This window comes from Typopeltis vanoorti, chromosome 4 (assembly GCF_054136105.1).
Source record: "Typopeltis vanoorti isolate ZY-2024b chromosome 4, IOZ_Tvanoo_1.0, whole genome shotgun sequence".
NCBI lineage: Eukaryota > Metazoa > Arthropoda > Arachnida > Uropygi > Thelyphonidae > Typopeltis > Typopeltis vanoorti.
Window position 1 is genome coordinate 166,955,746 of NC_143552.1, and position 25,164 is coordinate 166,980,909.

At 36.2% G+C, this 25,164-nt stretch overlaps 1 protein-coding gene across 1 annotated transcript in view; it reads left to right on the plus strand.

The window, feature by feature from the left end:
• LOC150107826 (Fanconi anemia group J protein homolog) overlaps nucleotides 1–25,164 on the plus strand; it is a 463,872-nt gene that overhangs the window by 233,751 nt on the left and 204,957 nt on the right. The window contains exons 15-16 of the mRNA XM_090391581.1: nucleotides 1,662–1,813; nucleotides 10,155–10,194. Of these exons, the coding sequence (XP_090247707.1) occupies nucleotides 1,662–1,813; nucleotides 10,155–10,194 (192 nt within the window). The remainder of the gene's footprint in view (nucleotides 1–1,661; nucleotides 1,814–10,154; nucleotides 10,195–25,164) is intronic.

Below are 25,164 nucleotides of genomic sequence, written 5' to 3' on the forward strand. Positions count from 1 at the left end.
GCATAAACATTACATAGTTTTCAAAGAAACTGTTTTCATAAAATATTAAAAATATATTGGCCAAAATGTATAAAAGATAATGATTTTTATAAACAGACAGAATTAAAAAAAAAGTGAAATCAAAAGATTGAGATGAAAATGGATTGGGCATATATTAAGAAATATAGAAGAAATTCCAAGGGTAGTTATGACATGGATCCCAGATAGGAAAAAAGGAGGCCTAAACTAACATCAGAAGAAAAAGAAAGAAAGATGGCTGGTTGGCAGAGGCAGAGAGAAGAATTATTGCTTAAATTGGAGCAACTGGAGATGGTGTGACTATCACAAGCGATTACCAATATTTCCCTTTTCTATAGAAAGAAATATTGGTAACCCTTATTCAAGCATAAACAAAGCTGTATATGTTATTTTATGCCATGTTCCACCCATGAAAGGCTTCCATGGCTGTACATTAATAACATGAGTAGGCTAACATATAATCTGAAGATGGTATCTATAGTGACCAAACATAGTTTTTTTTCCCACAAATCTTCAGGCCTCCAATAAACGAGTTGGTGTCTTGTACTAGGTAAGCAAACACATCTTCCATCCTAAGACAATTGCAAGCATCCATGTCTGCTGTTGGATTTGAACTAAGTACAGTATTTGTTATTGAAGAATTTTTCATTGAAATTCTCACATATAACTTTAATTTATTCCTGTTAAGGTAACTTTCATCCCTTTTTATGGAGAATAGGTAAAATAACTGCATACTTGACTAAGTTTTTGCAGTCTTTTCAATGCATCTATAAAATTGTTGGATTAAGCTGTATGATGCATTTATAGAATTGTTTAAATTGTTATGTAATCTAATATCCAGATTATGTACTCATGTTGTTAATGTACAATAACCACACAATAATTTTTAAAAGAGGTATACCGTGAGTAGACATATCGATACAAAATAAATAACGGAAAAAACTCACGTAGAAAGATTATTTAATAGTATAATTTTCGCCTGTGTGTCACAGGCATCTTCAGTACATTAAGCTCAAAATTAAGCACTAACTGACAATTCCAAAAAGTGCCACCTAAGCTTTTTGGAATTTTATTTTGATTTTATCTATGGGTTCTTAATCTATTTAAACTGTACTCGGTAATTCGAATTCAATGTTTTATGTTTAAAATTTTATTTTGAACTTTATGGCATTATGAATACACCAGCTACTTAGGTGGCGCTTTTTGGAATTGTCAGTTAGTGTTTAATTTTGAGCTTAATGTATTGAAGATGCCTGTGACACAGGCAAAAATTATACTATTAAATAATCTTTCTACGTGAGTTTTTTTCCGTTATTTATTTTGTATCAATAACCACACAAGCCTTGCATGGGTGGAAGCATTCACATGGCATAAAATATACCACCTTGTTAATGCTTGAATATTATCTCCCCCCCCCCCCCTTTTTTTTTTTTTTTTTTTTTTTTTTTTTTTGTCTGAAATTAGTTTAGGCCTTCTCCTATTCCTGCCTGGGATCCATACTACAACTACCTTTGGAATTTCTCCTCTGTCTATTCTCATTATATGCTCAATCCATTTCATTTTTATTCCACTTTTTATTTATTTATTTATTTTAGTTATCTATTACTGAAACTAAAACTGATCCTTCTTTCTTTTAATTATAGACACAATTTTCTGCTATAATGGATATAAACAAAGATCCTGAAGATTCTGTAGAAGTGAAACTTCATTCTTCAACATCTATGCTGTTGAAGAACTTGTTTCTAATTCTGCGGTACCTGTATTGGGAAAACTTAATCTTCATGTCAGATTATCGGTATGTACATGTAATTTATTCTTTTTAACTGCCATCTTGTTTATTATTTTGATATCTATGGGTTCTTAATCTATTTAAACTGTACTCTGGTAATTCGAATTCAATGTTTTATCTTTAATTTTATTTTGAACTTTATGGCATTATGAATAGGTGTCGGATCATTATAATCTGCAGTAACTAACATCTCAAATATTTAAATGTTATTTTATTTATTTTAAAATCCATTATTCTTTTATGTAAAAGACTAAGATAACACATTTATTGAGCCACCTGGAGAGAACCACTAAATGTCAGCCCTGATCATATGTAACACTTTGCATGTAATACCTACGTGTAGTGTAGGTGTTATATGTAAGCAAATGGTTTTTTTCCATTTCATGTTGTCTCTGTAGTATGAATACAATCTAGATTTTGTACATTATACATCCTGTTTGTTTGTGAAACTATGCAAATGCTTTGTCTCAATTTTCAATTAGGTAACTATTGTCAGTCTGGATGGTACCAGAACCCTGGTTATTTTAGATGCAGTATGTCCACTAGCCAAAGGTGAAAAAGTAGTAAGAATTTTTTGTTTGGCATCAAGTTTGCACAAACTTCTTGTTCATCCATTAGAGAAGCATAAGCATTATTTAAAAAAAAAAAAAAAAAAAGTTGATGTCACAAGATTGGGGTATCAGTATAACATAGTTAATGTTTTATCCAGTTTCCTGCAATAGCTTGACAGTTCTTACATCCACAAACACGATTATGGTCAATCTGCCTTGCAGACTATGTTTTGGATACATCCCACAGGATCTCCTGGAAAAAAAAACTACCATGCTCCACCATAGTAAATTCAAAAAAGAAAGACTATTCTTTGAATCTGCATCTGCACTCAAGAATCAACCTAATTTAAACATATATGGTTGCATTAAACTTCCCAAAATTTGGGAAACTTTAATTATCAGAGATCAATCTTTACATCCCAGGCCACCTGCAAATGCCCATAGAGGACGTACCACCTAGATAGGACTTTATTTTCACTTTGTATTGTATTTGTGTGTGTGTTGTTACAAAAAGTTTTTGCAATCCCCGAAGATGTCTCTGTGACGGAGATGAAATATTGGAAGCATTAAAATTAGTTTTAATCCTTTCTCAGTGCTGTTAATATTCCATTTAACCTCTAACATGAATTATTCTTAAGATTGTTTGGAACTGGACACTGAGCTATGAACATATGGTTTTCCCCTGTGCCCTCCCTCCATTTTGTTTTGTTTTGTGCCATTAAGCTGGTAATGATAGGCATCATTGAGCCATTCATAATTACTATCATTTACTAACAATAGTATAGATTCCTAACTGTAGTAATTGGCTGGCCTGTATGTTTGATATTTTTGGCTGTGATTATTTTCCATATAATCATATTCCTATTGTGCACTCACAAGGAGTGTATATGATAACTTATCATTATCTGTTGCTCCATATTGACAATTTGGAGAACTAACCTACTCCAATTATTGAATTTATTAAGACACTCCAAAGACTTGTTCCAGACTTATATAAGAATAAAATATCATCTGTGTAAATTAAAAAGTTGAGATTAACATCTCCAATTTTAGTATCAAGTTTAATGCCATTTTTCTTCATAATGTGATTTATAAAGAAGATCAGTTGATAGTGAATATAGTATGTATGCTTATCTTACACTTGACTTTTCATAAACCATCTTCCTTTACTGTCAGTTCTTTAATTGCTGACATAGATCTTTAAATATAGACTAAGTATTGCTCTGTATGGTGTTCTACTAATATACCATATAATTGTAGTAGTTTGAAGAGTTTTTTTTTTCTGACACCTTGCATATTCTTGATTTACACAACTTAAATACGGATCTTTGTTATGTTTCCACGATTTCTGAACTATCTGTCTTAAAATGAAAATTTGATCCTGACAACTCTTGTTTGACCTAAATCCAGCTTATTTCACACCAAGTCTCTGCAGTTTTTCTTAGCCTCTTTTCAAGTATGCTTGCATAAATCTTATGTGGAATGTTCAGTGAAATTCATCTATTATTTATTTTTGCATTCAGTTTTTATTATTGTATATATATAATAATAAGTATGGGATGTTATATTCAGGAAATAATGAACAAGGAAAGGAAAGAGTAGTGATAGCATTCAACACTCAACATAAAGATAAACTTCTTGATTGGAAGGCATTTCAAGTAAAGTGATGTGGTCGATCTCGCAATGAGGAAATGGACAATGAAACTTATTTCCTATTAAACCTATGTTATAAGCCTATTTCTTTTCAGGAAGAAGTGGAAGGATTTTTTTTTGACATTAGAACAGACAACTGACAAAGAGAAAATGGAAAAAGTGGTCCTTGTTGGGCATCGAAACAGCAGAGTAGGAAATGAATCCCACCAGGCATATAGAAACGTTTTGGGAAAATTTGGAAAAAACTCAAAGGTAATGATAACAGTGTTTCCTAGATTTCTGCTCAGGATATGGAGTAGTTATTATTAATCAAATTCCAATATAATAATATGCATAAGTTCACATTCAGAGAAAAAGCAAGAAATAAGAAAAGCCTTATTGAGGAAGCCATTGTTGATAGGGATATCTTCATGCTGGTTTAGAATAGAAAAATGTACACAGGATGTGAAATTGGAAGTGACCATCTCTTAGTTCTAAGTAGGATAAAAATAAATATCACATTGAAAATAATAGCATATAAGAAAGTTTTAAAAAGAATTAAAGTTCATCAGCATTTACAGGTAAACTGTAGCCTCAAGTATATAAACATTATTGAAGAAAAAAATGAAACATTTTGAAAACAAGAACTAAACCTTAGAGTCTCAGTTGCAAACTCTGAAGAGAATATTGATTCAGCTAAGGAGGTATGTTGTAAAGTTGTTGGCAAGGATAAAAAAATAAGTACACTATGGTGGACACAAGAAGCAGTCCTGGGAAAGAAGAAAGCATACCAAAAGTGTCTAGCAAATAAGTCAGCAGATGACTTAAAAGAAATGCAGAGAAAAATGTAGGAGAGCTAACCTATGTGTAAGAGTAGCTGAACAAAAGTCATGGGAAGACGTTAGTAAGAGTATGGAAAATAAATATCAGGACGGTAGCAAAATGTTCTGGAGGCTAGTGAAAAAGCTTAAAAATGGAGGAAAGAGTACTGTAAAATGAATCAAAGATGATAAAAGTGACATGAAAACTGAGGATAAAAGATATCGTAGGTCTCTGGAGTAATTACTTAGAAATACTGTTAAACAAACTAAACAGTGACAGAACCATACTAGTAAACTTTAATGAGTCGTGCAAAAGAGTAGTACATGTTAATATTTGAGGTAGAAAAAGCAGTAAAAAAACTTGAAATGTGGATAGCAGCTAGAGCAGATGATATTCAACCAGAAAGGCTTATGTATGGAGGTAAAGTTTTGCAGAGAGCCTGTTTAGAAGGTTGAATTCAAGATGATTGGAGTATAGCTCTAATACTTCCATTATATCTATCAGATAGATTTATCAGATACACAAAGTATATATTTTCACTGAAAAAAATGCAAAATGAATTCACTATTTCTACTATAACAAGGGATAATAGAAGCATCATTGAAGAACATGATGAAATCCTCTTATATACCTTGCAGTATTACAAAAACCTATACCAAGCAAATCCTACATCCATGGATGCCAGCCACTGATACAGTTCTTTCTGATGTGAAAAGACTCTCACCATAAGTACATGATTTGACAACTACCTGCACCTCTTTACCAAAAGATAAATCTCCTGGCATAGATGTGCTCACCATTTGAATATTACCAGTCCTTCTGGGAACAGCTTGGACCTGTCCTCTACAGAATGTATGTCGAAGCCAATACCCATGGCTTACCACCCAATATGACAACATCTGTTATTAAGCTTGTTGTAATAGATTTAATGGTATTGATATGAACACAGATGGATAAGAAAATAACTATTTATTAACTTAAAAGCTAGTATTTTGCTGGTATTATATCCAGCATCTTCAGAGCACATGACACAAAGTTTGTTACAAATGCAAGATAACCACAATCCGGTGTAACAGTGGGGCTAGTATAAGTAATTGAACGTGCAACACAAGACTAAAGTCCTAATAGGGTGCCATCTAGGTTAAAAATAATAATAAATAATCAAATAAAAAAATAGTTCAAAGTTTTGAAATAGTAGTCCAAATAATAGTCTTAAGAAGTTTGAAAAAAATAAAATAAAATAAAAGCAATAAATATTAATTTGGTCTTAGGATGACTGTCTCCCAAATCTTTGGTAGATTTATACAGCCATACTTGTTAAGGTTTGGAGTATGTTTTAAGGTGTTGATTCCTGGAACAACCTCTCTGACTTGTAGAAGCTTCTGTGCATTATGTTATTAAGCTTATTCCAAAGAAAGGAGATGTTACAAAATTAGGAAATTGGCAACCCATCTCCATCATAAACATTGACTGTAAAATAACATCAAAAGTCATTGCCAACAAACTTAAACCGGCGCTGAACGAAATCATAGAAGCGAATGAAAATCTACATCTCATAAGGGATCTGATAAGCATAGCTAACAATAACAGTGAAACAATGGGTCTTGTAATACTAGACCAAGAAAAAGCTTTTGACCACATTGAATATCACTCCTATTCAACTGCTTGAAAGCCTTTGGCTTTGGTTCAAGCATCATTCAATCCATTGAGATGTTATATGTTAAAGCACACTTTTGCCTGAAAATAAACAAGCTCACCATATTTGTACCATACAGTAGAGGTATTTAACAAGGTTGTCCATATTCAGATCCTCTTTACACAATTTGCCATAGAGCCCTTTCTGCATAGAGTAAGCATGCTGCTTAGGGCATTCCGTCCTAAGCTTTCTTACCAAGCCATAACCCTAACAGTATATGTTGATGATGTTACAGATATAGCCCACAAAGAAGAAGATTTCTATAACATACAAACAGCATACTAAGAATACCAAGTGGCCCCAATAGCTAAACTAAATGCACACAAAACCTCAGGACTGTGGTGTGGCAAATGGAAAACCCAACCAATTTTCCAATGTTCACTGGTCTGCAGAGGGGGGAAAAAACACCTGGGAATTTACCTAGAAAACACGCCCTCTTACATGGATAAGAACTGAGATGTACTCATTAAACGCTTCAAGCAAGTACTAGAAAAGTGGACAGCAATACAAGACTGCCTCCACAAGAGGAAGAGCAATAATTGGACCGAATAGTTACCAGTGTCCTTTGGCACACACTAAAGGTTCTCACACCACCAGTGCAATATATCAAGCCAATACAGCCAACTATCTATCGATTCATATGAAACCAAACAAATTGACTTTCCTACTCCAAATTAAGTACTTCTCTTAAAGGAGGAGGAGACAAAACTTGACTGGCATTGACCACATGATAACAACATTCTGTACTTGCTTTTTTTTTTAATACCTAACAACAGGAAATGGCACACAAACTCACCACCAAATATATTTTCAGTTCTCACTAGAGATCTCTCTTTATCCACAACTGTAAGAATGATAAAAGCACATGTGCCAATGAACCTAACAAATTTCTACAAAGATGCTCTTTGAAGATGGAAGAAGTTAAACCTCCAACACACAGTGAAGACCACATACCTCCTTTAAATCCTCATGGAATCCATCTTCCACAACATGATGGTAAGGAACCCCATCACTCAGAGATTTTCTTTCCTCCATAGAGCTGCCGAGGCATGAGGGTCTTGGGTGATATTCTTTTTCCAAGCCTTACCTGACACTTTCCAAAATCATTCACAAACTTGAAATGCAGGAATCAGGCTGAGCAGATACATGCTGTGAAATATGTGTTTCAAGCTGCTATGCCTGATAGCATAATGGAAGAGGGGCTCAGTTCTCCTGATGCAGAAGATCCACTGCCTCTCTTTTTGATAAACACCAACAATGCATGGGTGAGACTTACACTCTGCAATATAGATAAAATTTACAGCAATCTAATACACCAGTCCAACCAAAGCACTTCATTGGAAAATCCTGCATCATCCCACCAAACACTATTTCACTTTTTGATAAACACCAACTCACACAAGATCCCCAAAACCTGACACAGATATTCAGTGGAGAATGTGGCACAATGCAATACCCATTCCAACCATATTACAGAAATGCAACCCGGATGTTTCAGATAACTGTCTGTTCTACTACCGAGCAGGAACAGTCTGGCATATCTACTTAGGATGTCCCATCAACATGCAATTAATCCGTTCATCTCAGAAAATTGCAGCCTTAACCTGCGGTTGTCTTCATACAGAAGAGGATTATCTCAATCTTGTCCATGCAGAGTCAAAAATACCATTTTTGACTCTTTATATTTGATGTGCAACTATCTCTTCATCCTGCTAAAACAGTAATATACAGTTTCTGTCTTCGACACACAACAGTTTCACTGACCATCTCCTTGCAGCCTTCAAACAAAAGGTGAGAAGTCGTATCCTACATGAGCATCATCACCAGGCAAAACAACACCTTAGACCTTTTTCCACCAAGTCTAGAATCCAAGGAATCAACTCCTGGCTGAGCAGGGCGACTGCATCACAGTTTACTTTCCAACATAGAAGTGACATCATTGCTCCCCCTTTCAAAGAAAGGGTAAAAAAAAATAGATTTTCGAGCTTAACAGTGTGAATGATGATCATCTGTTACTTTCATGTAAATATGTAATATTGTCTTATGGCAACTGTTATGTTCGTGTAAGTTGTACTATGTTATAATAACTGTTATTGGTATGAAAAGTGTAATATCCTATAACAACTGTTATTCATGTGTAATTTATCTTAACAATCATTGAGTACATAACCTCTCTGCCTGACTGCAGAGAACCAAAACCAGTTAATCCTATACATAAGATTGCTATCTTTAAATAAAAAAAAAAAATTGAACAGTTACGACTGTTAACATTATGCAGGATAAAGCAGACCATATCATATGTTGAATACTTCATACAGAAAAGGTATTTTCTTTCTCTTCATTAAAGAAAAAATGTTGCTTGTTACACAGGAGCCATTACAAGCCTGAGATACTACTATTTTTGGAGTCAGCACCATCACTGAACCTTCCTGTATTCCAACAAGTATAACTGTACCATTCAGTTTAATAGATGCCCATATTAATACCTTTCTACTGCTAAATGGCAGGAGGGTTTTAAAATGAGCAGCTGCAGACTAGAGGGTACCATATGTGACCTGTTTCTACAATTACATAATTGTATTAGTACTTTTTTGTGCACTTGGGGGGGGGGGGGTGAGTACAGATTAATAAATTATCGTATTTATTTTATTCTTGTGTGGTGCCTTGAGTGAATATCATTCAAAAGGTACATAAATATAGTCTATTGCTCATCTTTGGACATGTTTTCTAGTGATAATTGAGTTGATGTGCAACAATAGCCTATGGCTCTACTACGTGTTTGCTAAATTCTCAAAATAAATGATTCTGATGGTTTCATAATTCATTCTGCTGGTTCCTTGAGAAAGTAAGAGTAATTTAGCATGCTCTTATCAACCCACTTGCATATTTTATGAGTCATAACTTCACTTCTGGTTCTAATTTACATGTGTGGTGGCTGGCTGATTTCTGAGTATAACACTAAGACAGACTGTATCTTTCATATTCAATTCACCACATCTCATTTGCAAGGAACATTTAAGATTTGGAAAAAATGGAAGGACAGATTTTGTTGCATCAGATTTTTGTAAAAATGACTAATAGCAGTAGCAGCAACTCTGTTAAACTCATAACTGGTAGTTTCCTAGTATAATAATTGTTCAGCACTCTTCACTAATAATAGAACTTGTTCATTGGTGTTGCACTGTTTTCCAGCCAATAACGTTGTTTGCTTTTAAACAGGTTTAATTTCTTTTTTTGAATCTGAAAAGTTTTCTAAGAGCAGTGATATTGTCTTCCAGACTCCTGTAAACTTTTTTGGCTCCAAAATTGATTATAAGCAAGCATAACTGATCTGGACCCAGGAATGCAAATAGAGCAACACGAATGACAAGTTTTCTACATCTATTAGTGATCAATTAAACTTTTGCCTTTTTATTAGACAAGCAGATATTCAAAAAGTCAATTTCTGAAATGAATCGTTTAGTATATGCATATATATTGTGTGTACTATGTGTATGACTTAGTTATATGGGAGAGGACACTTAAACTAGAATTAAAGTTGTAATTATTTAGTAACCTGGCTTTCTTAAATTGTAAGACATAATTGAATCAAATGATTAAAGATGTATTTGAATACTTGTTAATAAAAAAAACATGTATTTCTTAGGGCTGTTGTTTCAAAAAAAGCATGCACTACTTCACATTCTGTAAGTAAAACCTTTAAACATTTATTCATGTTTATGTTGTTTTCTGTAATCATTTATGATAAGCTGCATACGAGGGTGATCTGAAAAGTTCTCAACTTAACAATGAAAAAACGAATTTATAATTTTAAAATTATTTTTATTTTTCAATATAATCTCCCTTAAGACTTAATACATTTATTCCAACTATGCTCCAGCACCATTATCCCATCACTATAGTGGTTCTCACTAAGATCTGCAAAATACTTTTCTACAGCTGCAATCATCTTTTGATTCGAAGAAAAACACTGACCAGCGAGGAAGAGTTTTAGTTTTGGGAAGGGATAGAAGTCAGAGGGAGCGAAATCTGGGGAATAGGGTGGATGTTCCAACAATTCATAGTGCAGATCCCTTAATTTTCCCATTACCAAAACACCTTTGTGGGTAGGCAGTGTCCTGATGAAAGATGATTTTTTTTTTCTTCTGGAAAAACTGAGTCTTTTCTCATGAATTTTTTTTTGTCTAGTCTGGTTAAAAGATTGAAATAATATTCCCCGGTTATTGCTTCACCCTTTTCAAGATAATTAATAAACAAAATGCCTTTAGCATCCCAAAACACCGATGCCATGACCTTTCCTGATGATGGAATGGTCTTCGCTTTTTTTGTTGCTCTTTCACCGGGCATTGTCCACTGTTTTGATTGCAGCTTGGACTCAGGTGTGTAGTGGTGGATCCAAGTTTCGTCTACAGTCACGAATTGATGCAAAAATTCCTGCAAATTGCGATTCAACATTGGCAAACACTGCATTGAAATATCATTTCGCATGCATTTTTGATCGACAGTCAACAATTGCAGCACCCATCATGCACACACCTTTTTCATGTGCAATTTTTTGTGTAGGATATTATACTCCCATTCAGTTGAGATGCCTACAATCTCAGAAATCTCATGCACTTTCGCATGGTGGTCTTCCATAACAATACCATGGATTTTGTTCATAGTGACCTCAGTTGGGTGTCTCTGGAGCGCACTTCATCTTCGATGGACTTACGACCATGTTTAAACTCATTTATCCAAGAATAAATAGTCTTTAATGCTGGTGCAGAGTCCCTATGAGCTGCATCTAACTCTGCTTTGATCTGCGTAGCCGTCCACTTCTTCAAATAAAAGTGTTTTATCACTGCACGAAACTCATTTTTCTTCATTTTTATGAAAAATGCAAACACGATCATTTTAAATGTTTGCCAAAAGAGAACTATGCATTGCATGTGGCCCCTGCCAACATAAAATTTTGCCAAGGGGTCATGAAAAAGATGATATGTGCCTATATTGGTGTGAATGAACGAATTGTGTTGCCCTCTATTGGAAATTTACCAAACTTTTCACACAAACCTTGTATTAATGATGGAAGTTTTTTCACTTGACTATGTTACCAGTTATATATTTGGTTTAATCCTTTATCCAAGTGTAAGCATGTAGCAAGAAGAAAGATCCCTAGCAGACGATCTGATTGCGTTCGTACAGCAGAATTCCTCGCAAATCTGCAGGAACAGGTGTTGAAGAACCCTGGCATTGGAATTCGGGCTTTGTTCGTGGAGTTGCTAACTGTAGTCAAGCCCTGGATAACAAGGGTAGCCAATGGTAGGCCGTATGTATGGCAGCAGGATTCGGCCCCTTGCCACACCTCTGTGAAAAGTCAAAAATGGTTGTCTGAAAATTTCTACGACTTCACCAGTCCAAATGTTTGGCCTCCAAACTCCCCAGACCTTAACCCCATGGATTATTTTGTATGGGGCGCAGTTGAAAAAGACACCAATCGCACTTCCAGTAATACAAAAGCCCAGTTAATGGATAAAATTAAAACAGTTTTTGCGGCCCTTCCCAGGGAGACTGTAGCATCAGCTTGTTCGAGGTTCCGAAGCAGAATTGAAGCTGTGATCGATGCTAATGGTGGTTATTTTGAGTAAATCTTGTTGATAGTATTGTAATTAACTCTGCCTGTAATGTTTTTTTGTCCATTCATTAAATTTAATAGATACAAAGAAGATTTTCTTTTTCCTTACGAAACTGTCAAATTTATCCCGAACACCCTGTATATGTTTATATTTAGCATTTATATATATCTATGATACAGTGTTCATATATATTTTTAGCGATTAGTTAGTATTTACATACTTGGCAATAAGGAATGATGGCAGATGCAACTGCAGTTGCAAATCACATCACCAAGTCCTTCCATTTAAGAACTCTATTATACATAACATGATAAAGGACTTTATGGCATGCAATGTTTGGGGCATGTAGGCTTCCCGGGAGTTGGATATGTGGCGAGTGAGAGAAGGGGGAGTACATATATGCGCAAAATGCTGACAGTGGGAGGAAATTAATGAATTAGATATATCGATAACCGACCTAGTTGCTTCAAAGATATGTTGGGAGATGAATAGTGTGATAGGAGAGAATGATGAGCGAAGTATGGATGAGAAAATAAGAGTCCAGAGTGTAGAAGGCTTGAATGACTGTGAAATTTACGGAAATGGTTTTGATTGGGTAAACGAATGGCGAGTAAGAGTGACTAACTTACAGAGAGGGGTAGATGAGCTGAAAAAGGTGGAATGTCTTGTGAACAAGATGAGAAGTATGAAAGATGAGATTATAAGAATGGAAGAGATGTATGCAAGGCAAATCAGAGTAGGAGTGAGAGAAAGTTTGGGGAATGAGAGAGAGGTTTGGGAATGATAGAAGAGGAGAGAATGGGAACAGTAGAAGAGGGAATGATAGGAGAGAATAGGATAAGTGGTAGAGAGGAAATTATAAGAGGTGTAATGTATGGTGACTCAATGATCCGTGGTGTGCAAGATAGGATACGTGAGGAGTGTTTGCCTGGAGGAACAATAGAAAGTGTGGCTATGGCAATTTAGAGGGGTGAAAGGGTGGATGAGATGATTGTGATGGTAGGAACAAATGACTTGAGAGGTAATGTAAATTGGGCAGCAAGAGATATGACATTCTTGCTTGAGGTAGTACGAAAGAAGACGCAGAGAGGAAAGATAGTATGTGTGTTGCCTAGGTATGATAGTGACGAGCTGAGCAGATGAGCAGTTATATTTAATAACATAATAGCTAGAATGTGTCAGAAGAGAGGATTAGAATATATGGATGCTTGGAGGACAGAAAATAATTGTATGCTAGAGACTGCTTGCATTTGAATGAGTAAGGACGTAGTCATCTGGAGAGATTGCTGTTCTGAACGAGTCAGTGTGTCAATGGAGAGAATGCCCAGAGCGGATGGTAGCAGGGATGGCCTCTTGTGGGAATGGGTACTTGGGAGAAGGGGGACGACATCAAATAACGCTGAGCCCAGCGGAGTCTAGAGGGGATAATACTGGGTATAGAAACAGTGGCATTTTTATGCTTTATACTAATACCAGGAATATCTGGAATAAAGGAGAGGAATTGGTGGCGTTGATAGCATCAGCCTGGCCAAAGATTATTGGGATCACTGAGACGTGGTTGACAGAAGAGGATATAATAACAGGAATAGAAGTAGCAGGGTACAGCATTTTTTGGCAGGATAGGAAGGGAGAGCGTGTGGTGGTGGTGGAGCACTGCTTATGATAAGTGACGAATTATGTCCACTAAGAGAGGAGGCTTTGGAAAGCAGTAACACTAATGATTTTGAAAGCATATGGTGTGAGGTAGAGATCAGCAAGACAGGATATTTAGAGGGGTATTGCTACAAACCAAGGAGCACAGAGGTGGGGACCAGGAGATGTTTAGAGAGTTGAGCTTGGCAAGTGAATGATTGTTATTGGAGATTTTAACTACAGCAGTATAAATTGGGGAGAGAAAGATGAATGTAGCAATAAGCGAATGGAATTTCTAGAATTAGGCAACATGTAATAGAGGGAACAAGAAGTTCAAGAGTTTTGAATTTGGTCATAGCATCAGAATAGTTGATAATAACTGAGATGACATCTCTCCCATCAGTTGCAGAGAGTGACCATGTGGTTTTCAACTTGGAAGATGAATAGAAATGCAGGAGTATCAAAGAGATGGGAACATATATGAAATTATACAGCAGGTGATTATAATAGTCTTAGACATCAACTTGGGCAAGTTTTATGAAGGGAGGAATTGGAAGGCTGGGATATCATTAGCGCTTGGGAAATTGTGAAGGAATATTTGTTAGCAGCAATAGTAAGCTGTATTCCACAAGTGAAGAAGAGGACACAATTTGTTGTAAAGTGGATGACAAACAACAATATTAAACAGGAGCTACATGTGAAAAAGAGGCTATGGAAGAGATATAAGGAGACAGGTGAAGAGCAGATGCATGAAGCTTATATGATACAGGCCAGGAGAGTGACTAGTATGGTAAGGAAAGCAAAACTGGAATATGAGAAGAGATTGGCCCTAAGCTCGAAAAAAAATCCTAGGGAATTTTTTAGCTATGTGGCCAGTAGGAGGAGAAATGATTGTGGAAGAATATTGTGGGATAAAAATGGGAATAGAGTGACTGATGTAGAGGACGCAGTGGAATTGTTTAATGAACACTTTATTGGTGTTTTTCATCCTGGAGGAGTAAATTTTAATACTAGAGGGATAGGGCAGGTTCAAGGTTTAGAGGTGCAGGAGGAGAGCGTGTTCCAAATATTCAGTACTCTGGATGTCAGTAGAGCTTTGGGACTGGATGGTATTTCACCATGAGTTTTGAGAGAATGTGCAAAGGAACTGACAGCTCCTTTGACCTGGCTTTTCAATGAAAGTCTGGCTATGGGAACGGTGCCCAGGGAATGGAAGGAAGGTGAGATAGTGCCATTGCATAAGGGCAGTAGCAGACTGGAAGTGTCTAATTATAGGCCTGTTTGTGTGTCATCAGTAGTTGTTAAGATCTTGGAGAAATTACTTAGGGACTGTATACAACATTAGTCAGATGAGGGTAATGTTATCTGTGAGAGTCCACATGGATTTGTGAAGGTGTGCTCTTGTTTTAGTAATATGCTAGCCTTTTATAATAAAGTTACAAGAACAGTGGATGAGGGAAAGACATATACTGCCATTTTCTTGGATTTAGCGAAGGCATTTGACAGGGTGCCACATAATAAGCTGGTATTTAAGTTGTGACACATCGGTTTGGATGTTGGGTGAGTCACCTGGATTCAGGATTGGCTGTCCGATAGGTATCAGGGAGGCAGGAGGTTGCAAGTGGGATCCCACAGCGCTCAGTATTGGAACCTGTATTGTTTAACCTTTATGTCAATGACATTGTCAGTGGATTGCAGAGGGATATTTAGTTGTTTGCAGATGATGTGGAGCTGGGAAGGGTTATTAGTAATAGTGCAGATGTGGTAGTCATGCAAGAGGATTTGAATAAGCTAGACTGATGGCAAATTAATGGGGGTGTAGGTTTAATGCAGCAAAATGTAAAGTCTTGAGGTTTGGGACACATCGATGGGACACTGCATACTCTATTGAAGGAGATATACTGAGGAAGTAGGGGAGACAAGAGATCTGTGGTTGATGATTGATAGAAACCTGAAATTCAAGGGACATATTGCAAAGGTGGTGAAGGTAACACATAGAATTGCTGCAATAATGAGAAGGTTGCTGACCTGCAGACTTAAGAGTTATCATTCCTTCAGACTATTGTTCTCAGATTTGGTTCCCAGGATTTGAAGGGGACAAATTAACTGTGGAAAGGGTACAGAGGCAGATAATAAAGACAGTTTCAGGACTGTACAATGTTAGTTATGAGGATCAGCTAAGGGAATGTGGACCGCAGAGTTTGGTGGATAGGAGGAGAGGTGATATGATTGAAACTTTTAAACTGTTGAGAGGAGGTTACAGGTTTGACACTGGGGAGTTCTTTTGCTTGGTTGAACAGTTGGAAGAGCAATGACACGTGGCCATCCCTGGAAGTTACAAAAGGAAACTTTGAGCAAGGGGGGGAGGTGTATGGTTTCTTTGCATGGACAGTGGTTGAACCGTGGAATGCATTGCCTGGTGAGAGTGAGAACGGTCAATGCGTTTAAGTAGTGGTATGATAGACTTTGTGTTTCCTAGGAGGGGCCTCCCACGATGTCTCTTGATAGACTTGTGTTTCTTAGGAAGGACCTCCTGCGATGAGTCTTTTGACTCCTTGGAGGCCTAAATAATAATAATAATAATAATAATAAAATCTTAACTACACTTACTAGTCGTACTTCATGTTATATTAAAAATTCCACTCAGTTCAAATTTTTAATTCAACATTTAGTTTTAAGTAATAATGATATAATGGTGAGCTTTGATATCAGCTCTTTCTTTACCAATATTCGACTTTCTGACACTTTATTTACTGAAAATGCTTTTCCTCCCTGATATTATTGATCTTTTCAATTTTGCCTTTGATCCTGGCTACTTTTCTTGGTCACAGAGGGCACAGCCATGGGCTGTCCTCCATTCTAACTTATTTCTTTATGAAACATTTGAAATCTTTTGAACTCTTTTCTCATCCTTCTCAAAGTCAGCACAATAGAATCCAGTTCACTATAGAAAAAGATAATAATAATGGCCTGCCTTTTCTAGATACTCTAATTGCACATTTTCCCAGTGGTGCCCTTTCTTTCTCATTTTGCAGAAAAACCCAACCATACAGGTAGCTATATACATGAACTTTCCTATCATCCACCTTCTCAACAATATGGCATTATCATATCCCTTGTCAAAAGAGCCTTCAACATCTGTTCCACCCAGGCATCTCAGAAAAAATACCCAGAACTAAAAAAATACAATCTCTGTACTGTTTTCAAACTTCATCTAAAGCTGGCTGCACCCCCCACCCCCTCTCCTTAGCATCTTCCTGTTCAGGGTTCACAGGGTTCCTTGTTCTTGCAAATTATTTATTATAGTGAGACTGGGAGATCTGCCAACATCGACCTTGGTGAACATAAGAGATATATCTACCACCATAACTATGGTCAGTCAGGTCCCCAGCTGACCATGCTTTGAATGCCTTGTGCACACACACTACTGTGTTTCACTGCAGTGAATATAAACTTGATAGGCTTTTCTTAGAATCAGCAGCAGATTTGTTAAACCAGCCTAATCTTAATAAATATGAATGTGATAAATAAACTTTCCCAGATTTGGGAAATTTTAATCCATAGGGTTTGCTCTCTATGGTTGCTGTTGATTAGTAGCCCACAGCAACCATAGAGGCACCCCCCCATATTACTTCAGGCTTTTAGTCTAATTTCTTCCACTTATTATTTTGAGTTCTTAATGTATGTGCTTATGTAATTTTGAGATTGTATTACCGATGTTCTCTCAAAGAGATGAAATATAGAATCTAATGAACGTATATTTATTGTTCCTCTGCTGTATTCATTTTATTAAACCTTATGAGTTTAAATCAACACAGAAGCTTGAATACTAGGATGTTAATGTGGATAGTTGCTAGCCAGGTTGATTTGACCATTTTCAAGGCATCTTCAGTGGAAGTTAGACCTGTGGTAATATGGAGATCAGTCTTGCTCAGAAATTTTAACTCTCATACTCAAGGTATATAAAAGATAATCATCATATTACTTCTAAAATCTGGATGTGAAATAGTTGGAGTGCGTTTGTTTTCACTGCATTGATGATTCATTAACTCGGTTGAAATTGTGAAATGAGTTGAATGACTTAAACCGAGAGTTAGACTTAAACTCTCGTTTTAAGTCATTCAATTCATTTCACAAGATAGTAATATATTATTACTCTGTCACATGAGAGGCAGAAGGGTCTACAGCAAATAGATGCCATGTGTGGGTGCAAGGTTCAGAAGCAGAGTAATCTGTTGATCTTCTTCTTAACCTGCTGGAAGTTGTGGTCCTTTGGAAATACTTTACAGGGGAGGTTATTCCATAGAATTCAGGTAGATAGAATGAAAGGTGACTAAAATAGCAGGTTTAATGAATATACAATTTGAATGTAAAGCATAAAGGCGTGTTGAGCAGCTGGTGCTCAAGTTACTGTAGACCTAGTACAAATGGAAGGCATAATGGATACAGTTTCTTCAGAACAGCAGTCATTGAAATATCTAGAAGCGAGCACAGTGTAGAAACTGATCTGTGAGAAAATGGCTGAAGAGAGTCTGTAAGTGATGTCTCTTACAAACTGTCTACCCTTTTCTGAACAGCATCAAAAAAATGTTGGGAGGTCTTAGGTGCATCACCCCAAACATGAGAGTTTCATTATGCAGATCAGTAACTGGTCAGAAGAGAAGTACTATCTTGAGCAGAAAAGGGTGCTGAGTTTTTTTGGAAGTAGGAGTCAGTCTGAGAAGAGAGATATGGACTTTATTGTTGAGCTGAGCATTATCAAAAGGAGAGGAGATCTGAGGTCTTTTTGTAAGAAAACAAGCAAAACTGTATTTCAAAAACATTAAAGTTAACTATGTTGTTTTCACCCCAATCAAGAATACTGTCGAGATCACTGTTCAGACCACAGATGATCTTGATGTTTGAGTACTGTAAAAGGCTTGTCATGTGGGTAGGATGAGTGGAGGGGTCTATCATCACTAAAACTGCAAATAAGCTTTGCAGTCAGAATAAGTTGTTTATATAAACTGGGAAGATGATCAGTGAAATGATAGTTCTGAGCAAGACCATTAACAGGAAAATCTGAAGAGAGAATAGCATACACCATTACAAGTAGGGATTGATCTGAGAAAAAATTGGCAATCCAGTTACAGAAGGATGGAGGAAGTCCATATGATGGTAATTTGTTGAGAAGCTCTCAATGCTAGACCCTGTGAAAAGCCTTGGAGATGTCAAGTGCAACAGCATAGGTTTCGCACCTTTCCATGGAATGAGTCCGGAGGTGTGATGTAGGCCTGGAAATCTCCTGTGGATCTAGATTGGGGATATCCATGCTTGTAGTCACTAATTAGATGGCAGTTCTTCAAGTGTTGAAGAATTTGATAGAATCTGCTGATAAGTTACTCTGTTAATTTGGACATAATTGAGGTTGAGGGCAATAGGTTGATGGTAGACATCATCTTTTTTTTTTTTTTTTGGAAGGGGGGGGGGATTGATTGTATATAGGCTTGCTTCCATGCTTAAGGTTGGTGCCAGCTAGGTGTAATTTAGTGTATATAGATAATAAATGACAAGTATTAGTTCGGGAGCACATCTCTTGAGGACAATAATTGAAATTCCACTGGCTACCTTAGTGGTATCCAAGTTTTTCTTTATTCTTCTGATGTCTTTCTGATAAAAGGTCAGGAGGCAGGGAAATGGAATGTTCTAGGCAAAGAAGGAAGTAATTTGGAATTAGTACATCAGCCTTGTTTTTAAGAGAGATGATACAATTCTACCATTGCAGCGAGAAAGAGGAGATAGCACAGATGAAAAGTTCTGCTCAACATCTTTGGCAAGGGATGCCACAGCCAGTAGAACAAGTAGTGTGTTTTCTAGATTATCCTTGTTGAAGTTAGCTGATAATTTTAGAAGTGTTTCAGGCAACTGTGCAGGCTGTGAAGGGAGCTGGTGTTTTGGCCTCAAGCCACTTGTGATAGGGTTTGCTTTTCTTGGAGAACCATTGTTTAGATATGGGTTGGGAAATTTGAACACAGTGAGAAATGAAAGTTTCCATTCTAATTAGGATTATTTCTATAACAAGATCACAACAGGTATCTGGATCTGAAGATTGAAAACAGTACTCTGACCATGGAAATGAGAAGTAAAAGTCACGTAAGTCTCCCCACTTGGCATTGTTGTAATGCTAGACCACAAGTGAATGAGTGATGAATGATGTTTCACTAGAGATGGAACTTGGATAAGATTGTGATCTGAATCACCATGAGGAGCAGTCATCTGAACAGAGTACCTGAAAGGGAGAACTAGTTAAGAAGAGATCCAGAGTGTTGGATGAGTGAATAGGATTGTTAGGAATTCTGGTAGGGAATTGAATGATCTGTCTTAAGTTTTTGCTTACAGCAAAAATCTATGGTCATCTATTAGGTCAGTGAAATTCTAAAAAGGGAGCCACTGAAAATTGTGGACAATGAAATTACCAAGAAAGATGACTTCAGTGTTTGGAAATTTGGACTGAATGAAATCAAGCTCTGAAGATGGGAAGTCAAAGAGGTCAGGATGATTTTCATAAGGAGGAGAACTGTAGTGGCAGCAGATGAATGAAAGAAATGTGGGAAAGAAATGTTAAGTCAGTGGAATATATTATCTGTGACAAAAAGTTATATTTTTGATTTCATCCACATTTTATCTAGGTGTAACATACAAAAGTTTGTATCTGAAGGGCTTTATAAGCAAATCTGTAGGTAGTTACAATATATGTCATAAAGATTTCAGTGAGGGGGAAAAAAAGCTTGTAAGATAAGATAAATTCCTCTCTGCCTGTTGTAATTTCAACCCCTTTAATAGAGAACCTGAAAAGATAAAAAAAAAAAAAAAAAAAAGCCAACCACCATTATATTACTTTAAGTAATGTTAAGATTACGTAAGTTATATACCAAGTTAGATAGTCCTAGTAATTGTTTAATGAAACCTGAAGGAAAGAGGATTCATGAGGAAGCAGCTATATGCCAAATTTGTTAGTTTTTCCCACAATAGGCAGAAACATTGAAAATATCAACTGCATCTTGAATGGAATATCTATATAATAAATAAAACATCTTAGCTACTTATGCACATTTTTTAGTGAAGATGGCCAATTAAATATGGCAATAGACAACAGAATAGGAAGAGCTGGTATAGTCAGCTGAATAAATTTCTCTGAAATAATTGAGAAATTAGTGAAAACACTGAAGTAGCTATAAACAAGACTGCGTTCCAATTTTAACTTATGGATCTGAGAGCTGGGTTAGAAATAACACTTAATCAAAGACTGGAGACCTCTGATATGAGAGTTCTGAGAAAGATTAGTGGAGTGAACATATGGCATCAATGACAGTATCACATTAAAAATGAGGATGTTAGGAAAGAACCTTTGATTGTTAACATTCAGGAGAATGTTAACAGAGTGTTAGCAGAGCTAATTTCAGATGATACAGTCACTTAAATAGAATGGAAGATGAAACATTAGCAAAGCAAGTGTTTTCTTTGCCAGGCTAGCAAGAAAAAGATCCAGAATAAGACTAAGAACTAGGTGGATTGATACAGTAAAAAGTGCTTTAGAAGACAGAAATATGAGATCTGATAATATTGGAGTCTTGACAGATAGCAGATTAATTTAGAGGAAAATTGTTGATTGGAAGTTACTAATGATGTAACTTTTCATGTAGTACTGTCATAATGTCATTTTGCTGACCTGGTTGGCCAAGTGGTTAGCATATCCGCTCTCCAACCAAAACGTTGCAGGTTCGAATCCCATCATGGGCATGGATGTTTGTGGTTGTCTGTGAAAATATTAGTGGTGGTGGACAGTAGATGGCATTGGTGTAGTTGCAGTTGTAGAGTAGGTGGCCTCCCTCGATGAGTCTTTGGACTCCCTGGAGGTGTCACGTAATAATTATATAATAATAACCTGTACACCACTCCTGAGGGTACACATCAGGAATTTGATGACGATGAAATCCACAAACCCATTAATATAGTAATATGCTGGTTAAGTAATCATATCCCATCATTTTATATAAAGAGACGCAATATCTTTAAGTTCTGGTGCATTGTCACAAATTTATAGTATTCAACAGCTGGGAAGTGAAGAGTATAATATGAAGCATTGTTATGCAAGTGAATGTAAAGGAAAATATTATTCTTTGAATAGTAAACTAATAATATGAAACAAGGATTGGAGAGACTGGAAAACCACTCATTAAGAATATTCAGAAAAGTCAAGAAAAGTGTTATGCAAGTGTATAAAGAATATAAATTAAAGATGCCAAGAAATTATATTCTTGGTTTAATCCTTTATCCAAGTGTAAGCAAATAAAAATTTGCATCTGAAGTGACATTGTGACCATGTTACTTGTGTATAGAGATTAATTACTTCACATTAATTGCCTTAGTATCCCTTTTTAACTTAAACCAAATTTAACTTATGGATCTGAGAGCTGGGTTAGAAATAAAATGCTTGACACGCACAGATTTTTATTTGCTTACACTTGGATAAAGGATTAAACCAGGAATATAATTTCTTGGCATCTTTAATTTATTATATAATCAAGTGAAAAAAACTTGCAAATATCTGAATGTAAAGGAAAATATTATTCTTTGAATAGTAAACTTATGATATGAAACAGGAGTTGGAGAGACTGGAAAGCCACTTATTAAGATTATTCAGGAAAGTTAAGAAAAGTGATGAAATATGGGAAAAGAGTGAAAGAATTGAAAAGGAGAAAAAGAATTTAGAGTTGTATGATGATGATTCTGTGATTAGGGGTGTATTTACTGGATGAACAAATTAAAAAAAATAAAATAAAATCTAGGAGTGGAGATGTGTGACATGACTGAGACTATATGCAGGTAGATAAAACAGTAGTTAAGGACATGATTGCATTAGTTGGATCAAACAGTTTGAATGGAAATAATATGCCATGAGTGAAGATATTAATGATTTGTTGAATGAGGTGATTGTGAACTTGACATTAATGAGCCCAGCAAGAGAGAAACAGAGAGAGAGAGAGAGAGCTGTAATTGCTAATGATTAAAAGTGGAGACTATGTAGGAGAATGGAGTACAGTATGTTGGTGCTTGGAGTGTTTTTGAAGGTAGAAAGAATTTGTATGGATAAGATTAAGTGCCTGGAGCTTGGAGAAATTGTTCAATGAAAGAGTGAATACAGGTAGTCAGGAAAACTTATGACAGAATGGTTACAAGAGAGCTATGGATAAAGGTGAGAGATCAAGATTCTTATGACAAAGAAAGAAAGAGATGGAGAAGAGAGAGCATAATAATAATAAGGATAGTATGGAAGGGATGACACTGCGAATGCTAGGGCAGGAGAACATAGCGAGTGAAAGAAACGAAAAGAACACTGCTTTTCTTATTGTTTCAGTAAACAAGAAAAGCATTGGTTGCTGTAGATGGATAGGAAATTTAGTTGACGAGTTGACTCAGGCTTGTTATTATCAACCTAGTGGTTGGTTATCATGTGTTCAATAATGCCAGATGACGCATCAGGTATAAAGGCTATGCATTTTTATAAGTTCTGGTAAATGAAAGAAGACCAAAAATTATTACTATTATGAAAGCTTGCTAACTGAAGATGATATTCTTATAGCAATAGAATATGATGGATACAATGTATCCAAGGAGAACAGATGGAAGAAAAAGGGCAGAGGAGTATTATAATGATTGTAGGTGAATTTGGATAAACTAAGGTAGAGATCCTGAATGGTGGTAGTATGTTGAGCACAGGCAGTTGGTCTGAGGCTGTTTGTGGTATATAGCAGAGGTTAATAGGACAAAATGTGTAGGTGCATTCTGCTGTAGGTTAAGGTCATCTAAAGAGGAGATAGAACTGCATAAACAAAAAAACCTAATGATACAAGTAAGAAAATCTTTATGGGTGATTTCAGTTATGATGATATAAACTGGTGAGAGGAGAAAGTTGTAAGGAAGTGTGAATGAAATAGCATAGGATTTGTCAGTGTTGTTGGAGATGGTGAAGCAGAAAAGTGTGGGTGGGAGAATTGTGAGAGTGTTGCCAAATGACGATACTACATAGAGAGCTCAGAAAGAGAGCAGTGATCATGAATTGCATAACTAGAATGTGTAGGGTGAGAGGACTTGAGTTTGTGGATAAATTCGAAGGTAGAGTTGTTTGATACAAATGGTCTGTATTTAGGTGAGAGCAATAGTGTGAAGCTGGATAGTTTGTGAGGTGTGTAGCCAGTCAAAGAAATGACAATTAGATTGTGTAGTGTAAGATACCAGAATTGGTGTGATATAGAGGGCAAAGGAAGACAAGATGCAAGGATGGCCTCAATGGAAGAATTGAATGTTGAGGTCAGGAACTTTGGGAAGGAAAGGGGGACCACAGGAAAGTTAATCTACATATACACCCATGCAAAGAGTATTAGGAATAAGTGTACATAGTTTGTGACCTTGATACAGTTGGTCAATCCACAAATCATTGGTGCCAGTAAAGGATGGTTAACAGAAGGCGATGTACTCACTGGAATAGAATGTGATGGTTATAGCATTCTTTGTAAAGACAGAAAAGTTAAAAAAGGAGTTAGGATATTACTGATTATTTCTGAAATGTTTCATCCTCTCAATGTGGAGCTTGAAGAAAGCAGTAACAATAATGACTTTTGAGATCATATATGGTCTGATAAGGTTATCACAAATTTTAGATATTAGTGAGGTGTTGCTACAGGGCAGAGAATGCAGTGGGATACAACAGGGTTGAGTTCTGGGACCACTGTTGTTTAATTAAATGTATCATTGATATAGTTCAAGGTGTGCGAGTAGACAAATTAATGCTAAATTAGGAAGAGCAATGTCAAGAAGTAAAATACTTACCTCTAGAGGAATGCAGCAGAGGAATGGCAAACTGACTACATTAAATTGTCTAAAGTTCCTTAGTATGGAACTCAAACCTGTTTTGCATGGATGAGAAATGGATGGATAGAATGTCAAGAAGTTCTGATGTAATTTTGTCAGAGGATTTGAGTAGGTTGGTTCTGTGCTGAAGAATGGAGAGTTCATTTCAATATTGCTTAAAGTTATACACTTTGGCCATAGAAAATGGAATGGCATTTGCCATGTTGAAAGAACTTTGCTTCAGGAGGTGGAGAAGGCAAGTGATATAGGGATTTTGTTGGATAGTGAACTAAAGTTCAGCCTACACATCACAAAAGTTGTAGGGGTTATCCATAAAATTGCTGTTATAATGTGAAGAACACTGACATGCATGACAGATAAGGAGTGATGGTTCCACTGTATAAGGCATCAATTAGAACTCAGTTGGATTTCTGTACACAGATCTGGCCATCTGGAAATATTGAAGAGAGTATAGATGTTAATAACTAAGACTGTCTCGAGACTCTGGAATATCGA